This window comes from Arachis ipaensis, chromosome B09, assembly GCF_000816755.2.
Source record: "Arachis ipaensis cultivar K30076 chromosome B09, Araip1.1, whole genome shotgun sequence".
Taxonomy (NCBI): domain Eukaryota; kingdom Viridiplantae; phylum Streptophyta; class Magnoliopsida; order Fabales; family Fabaceae; genus Arachis; species Arachis ipaensis.
The window spans coordinates 141,656,258-141,661,458 of NC_029793.2; the positions used below are offsets into that span (position 1 = coordinate 141,656,258).

Below are 5,201 nucleotides of genomic sequence, written 5' to 3' on the forward strand. Positions count from 1 at the left end.
TGCTTGAGCCTTATATCTGTAATGACTATATCTTTTGAAGCAGCCTTGCACATATCATACACTGTTAACCCAGCAACAGAAACTGCTGTCATAGCCTCCATCTCAACCCCAGTTCTTCCTGTTGTTGCAGCTTCCCCTTCTATCATCACACTAAAGTCGTCGTGATTCAGCTTCAAATCCACCTGCACATGTGTAAGGTTTATGTTATGGCACAAGGGAATCAGACTGCTGGTTTGCTTTGCAGCACTTATGCCGGCGATTTTCGCAACAGTAAGCACATCCCCTTTTGCCATTTGATTAGCTGAGACCAAGTTGAACACCTTCTTTCCAAGAAGTACCTTGCAACCGGCAATGGCGGTTCGCTTAGTACTTTCTTTGGGAGACACATCCACCATTTGAGCTTCCCCTGAATGGCCAGTGTGAGTCAATTCAAAAGAATTTTCATCTATCTTTTGAGACATCATCATCTTTGATTCATTGTTGACATGAACATTGCTTGCAGAGCTAGCCAATCCCCCACCAGGAGGCTCACCGAATACAGATTCCATTTCCTGAAACAGTAATAATCAAATGAGTAAAGTAACAAATAAATCCTGAGAATTTATACTTTGGACAGATTAATCCCTAAAAAAAATAACAATAAAGACTTTCAGGATGCCAGATGTAGACACACTCCCTTCAACTTAATCCGTCTTAATTTGAACTACCTTCTACGTGTTTGTTATCTGAAAAACTATATTGGTCCTTTTGTTATTTAGAGACTAATCTGTCCGAAATGTAAATCCTCGGTCGTTTCTTTGTCACGTTAATCAAATTCATGTGGATAGGTGTACTAATAGTATTCTAATTCTAACTCTACCAACATTTTTATGGAAGATAATGAACACAAAAATAGAAATTATAGATAACGAATTTCAGGTAAAGTATCTTTAACAATTTAGAAGTCAGTAAAAAAGAATAATTATAGATAATTGAAGAGGAAAACAAAGTTTACCTGTAAAATTAGGTTAAAGTTTAGTATTTAATAGAAGAAAAGGAAGAAGACCTTGTTGAGTTCATGAATGGCACTTGTGAAGTCGCAGTTGCTAATAGAAGGAAAAGAGGAAGAGCACAGCATCCTTTTGGAGTGAGGACACGTTATTATTCGACGAAGCAACATTTGATTTTAGGGATCAGAGCTGCAACCAAAGCAAAATGAAGAATGTGTACTTGAAAGTTGGAAGGGATTGAGGAATGAAAAACCTTGCTAGATTGGAAATCGGAACTGCATCAATTTTGACAGCAGACAAGAAAAGAAGAAGAAAGAATTCGGTGACAGCAGAGAGCAGACAAGAGAAGATGGTTGCTCTCCTTTGCTGCAAAAGGCTCCTCAGAACGTTTTTTTTTTTTTTGCTTTTGGGCTTGTTTTGGAGTGGTTTACACTCATTGGCAATTAAAGTTGGCACAGATGGACGAGGGTCTGTGTCCCTTAACCATCTCTTCCGGGTTCGATACTCACAGAAAGATGGGAATAGAGCTTGCTTGCTTGGGAGGGTCACCTATTTTGCCTCTGCAGTACTCGACGGATTAGTTATTGGGCTACCGGCCTGATGGATACCCTGGTTCAAACTAAAAAAAAGTACTATGAAAAAACCAAGTTGAATTAGTCTAGTAGTTATCTCACTAGTCGCTTAAGTAAGTATTAGAGGTTTGAATTTCGTCTTGTACATACAGCAATCTATTAGCAAGGAGGACAGATTAATCCTTGGCTTTATGAGTTGGGAAATACTATGAAAAATCATTGCATGTTGTGAGGGGATGAATAGAGCCCTAAATATATATATTAAAAAAGAACAATCATGAGTTTACATGTAAGATAATTAAGTAAAACGTTATAAACTTCTTTAATAAAAATATACAAAGAAAAATCTAAGAATAATATTTCAAATAAGCCTTTAAAAAATATTAAATTGTTTTAAAATAATAATAAATCAGTCTTAATTGGTCTCTAATAAAGACATTATTATTTGATAAAAATGTAACATTTATAAAAAATTTTAAAATTCTTAGATTAATTCTAGTTTACCTAAGAATATAAAACTCTGAAGATTGATTTAGTAACTAAATTTTGTTAAAAATTAAAGTGTATGATTAAAAATTACTTAAGATTATTTGTGATATCCCTCAAAACCTAAAAATCTATTTAGAAGATCCAATTCACTTATTCATGGATGAATTTATTTAGAGGTTACAGTCAGAGAGGGAGAATATTCAAGGAATATAAGCACTTGGTTTGGCAGCATTAACAAGAGGGTAGAATCTATACTCAAAAATAAAAGCATATCCCACTTTCCCAACCATTTTCGGGTATGTTCATCACCCATAATGATTCAGTATACTGTTGATTTGAATGGATATAATTAATCATTATTATATGAATTAAACTGAATCATGTCAAGTCCTGGAATCACCAAATTCAATAGGCAAGAACTGCGAATTTGGAGCACCAAAAATATCACTCAGACCTCCATCATAATCTGTTTCTACATGGACAAACTTCTTGTCAATAACTACCCTACACTGCACAACATTTTCTTGACCAAGTAAAAGTGAACACTTCTCATATAAACCTTCCTTTGGTGCTAGATTCAACAAGCAGGATTTAGGAGCAGACACCTTATGCTGCTCGACAGCGAACCTTTCTTCTTCGGTGGCCTTCAATATGAGACGATGCTGTCTACCTAAAAGCTCCGAGACATAGGCCATGTCTCCTACGGCAAGGGCTTCACGAACTCGGGTAGACGAAACCTGTCCCCTCTCTTTAGGATTACTACTAGAAATTACATTTGCAGAATTCTTGTCCATAACAGATTTAATTATGTAAGCTTCCATGCCATACTCCTCACACAACTTTATTAACTCCAATGCATCTCCGGCTGCTTTATATCCAAATCGGTAGTTCTCTCCTGCAGAAAGTTCCGGTGCAGAACCTCTGTCAGTTTATGTGAGATAAAATATTGGTTCAACATAGTAGATTATGTTTCACGAAAAGGTTCCAATAGCAAATAACAGTATTTGAGTAAGGTATTGTAATATAACTTGTGCAAATGCCAGTAAATTATAGAGCTATTTGTTTACCAGCAACAACTCCGCGTACCCTAAGCTCTTTCGATAACTTCTCAACAAATTGTTGCGGACTGAGATGCCGAACGCTTGAAAATTCAACATGGAACTCTTCAGGGACCATGTTGCAACAATAAGAAACCCATGATGAAAGAACTCTCTTGCGATCACAAGTAGCAACTATGGGAGGCCTGTATTTGAAACAATTAACAAAATGTATGTTATTGTCACTGACTTAATAACTAAACAAGAAATGCTGCTACGATTTCCAGTAGTTTGGAATCTGATATGCAAATTCAATATACAACATTGATTACACTATCCAAGGGCAAAAGTTGAACTGCCAATGCCACTCGGGCATAATGGCTAACTGATTTCCATGGGCTGCAGCGGAAGGGTAAAAAATATGAAGAATGCATAAACTCAACCTAATACTCACTTCAATTATATCTGACTATGATCCTATGCTAAACAACATTGTATGCTTGAATTGTTTCAATCTATAATGAAGAGTTCACCTATTAGCAAAATCTTGGCAGAAATCGATTTTCGGTTGAAGCAATTAACCAAAAGTGTAAGATTATCTGATGAATGCATGGCTGGCTCTATACAAACAAATACTAAACCATACCTAGGTTCCCATCCAAGTACTTTAGCCATTCCAACAAATGATAAAAGAAATGGAGGACCGGCCCTTGATGCTTGAATTGCGAGTTCTCGATGACCAATGTGCAGAGCATCAAACTTTCCCAATGCTACAATTCCACCTGGCAATGACTAATATCGAGTCAACAATACTACAGTAGTATAGAACATTTGTTCCACTTCTCAGGCTAAAGCTCTATTTTTTTACCATGTTCATCATCACTATTAAGATGCAAATAGCCTAAAGAATTAAAAAGATACACCAAATCAACAAATCAATCAAATTTAAAGAAACAGGAGTCTAATGCTAATAATGATTACAAGGTTAATGACAGAGCCAGCTCAGACATATCATCAATCACTTTGTCTCCTGAAAAAGCAAGTTACTTCGCTCAAACCCAAAATGGAACAAATATCAGAGAAAACAAATTACCTGCAATATAACTAGGATGCAATTGGAAAAAAAAAAAGAAGAGAAGGGGATTTTAAAAGTAGCATAAGGTGAAATGAAAGAGACTAATAACCTGCCACTGAAGATACTCCATCAGAGATAATTTCTCGTTCGTCTTCTTGTTGGCTTCAGAGAAAGAAGGGGTATCATATAAATTGATTATTGACCAAAGCACAATTACAAATAATGCACTTAAAAACTTAAAATTTTGCTATAAATCAAACAGAACAAACAAGACAAATTAGATATCCAAATCCTCGAACTAGCTAGCTTTATATGAGCAGCATGTTAACATCAAACCAAAACCAATTTTTCAGGACTATCCAACCATGAGCAATTTTTTTTTTTAAACTTTTTTTTTTTGAAAAAGGAAAGAACCCATTTAGTGAAATAAAGAGTAGAACCTGAGAGAGTTGAAAAGGAGGGGAATTTCGCCACGAGGCTTGGGTGGGGTTGCAGAGCAGCAAGACCTCGATTGCACTCTGTTATGGTTGCCAACAATGGTGGTGAGACCTCCCCAACAAGGTTTCAGAGGACATGGAAAGGAAAGTTGAAAGCTTTGGGGTTGAAGTCCAGAGTAACCGAATCTGAAGGTAGTTGGAAGGTGGAAATGAAGGTCGCACTCTCGAAAATGATGGGAAATGCGACTGCCACGACAACCCAACATTGCACCATCAATTTTTCTTTCTGATGGCGGTTCTCCACCTTCTTGCTTTGGCTATAAATTAGTTAAGGGTTAATCGGGTAGTTGGGTCATGTGACAAACCGGCCCGATTCTTCATTCTTCATTTTCATTGAAATTACAGAAAAAAAGAGAAACATTTATATGGTAAACACATTGGTTAAAGAGGGTATAATCTTAAATATCTGGTACGGATGGTACCTACACATTGAATTAATAGCAAAAATCTTAATTTAACTCTTAAAATTTTTAATATATGATATTAAATAAATTAATTAATCTCAATTTTAAATACATATGATAATTGAACAAATATTAATG

General features: G+C 35.9%; 2 protein-coding genes across 3 annotated transcripts in view; both read right to left on the reverse strand.

Annotated features, from left to right (window-relative positions):
- Window positions 1–1,570, reverse strand: part of LOC107617138 (cyclic pyranopterin monophosphate synthase, mitochondrial) — a gene marked incomplete in the record, with an annotated part of 2,206 nt that extends 636 nt beyond the window's left edge. Inside the window, 2 exon segments of the mRNA XM_016318926.2 lie at window positions 1–551; window positions 1,046–1,570. Of these exon segments, the coding sequence (XP_016174412.1) occupies window positions 1–551; window positions 1,046–1,159 (665 nt within the window).
- On the reverse strand, window positions 2,381–4,981 carry LOC107617137 (FAD synthetase 2, chloroplastic). 2 transcript variants are annotated; one of them, XM_016318924.2, is made up of 5 exons: window positions 4,603–4,981; window positions 4,272–4,324; window positions 3,734–3,869; window positions 3,118–3,293; window positions 2,381–2,945 (listed from the first exon to the last, which is right to left on the reverse strand). In XM_016318924.2, exons 1-5 carry the CDS (start codon window positions 4,863–4,865, stop codon window positions 2,434–2,436), a joined length of 1,140 nt encoding a protein of 379 aa, XP_016174410.1. In that variant the 5' UTR covers window positions 4,866–4,981; the 3' UTR covers window positions 2,381–2,433. The 2 variants fall into 2 exon arrangements, with proteins under 2 accessions (XP_016174410.1, XP_016174411.1); XM_016318925.2 differs by having other exon boundaries at window positions 3,734–3,879; window positions 4,603–4,744.

Bases quoted from the DNA above. Each gene is read 5' to 3' on its own strand.
- LOC107617137 (XM_016318924.2), bottom strand. From the start codon at position 4,865: ATGTTGGGTTGTCGTGGCAGTCGCATTTCCCATCATTTTCGAGAGTGC. The intron at 4,325-4,602 runs GTTCTACTCTTT...CTTTCTCTGAAG, and splicing joins CTCCTTTTCAACTCTCTCAG to CCAACAAGAAGACGAACGAG. The intron at 3,294-3,733 runs GTATGGTTTAGT...TTTCAAATACAG, and splicing joins GTACTTGGATGGGAACCTAG to GCCTCCCATAGTTGCTACTT.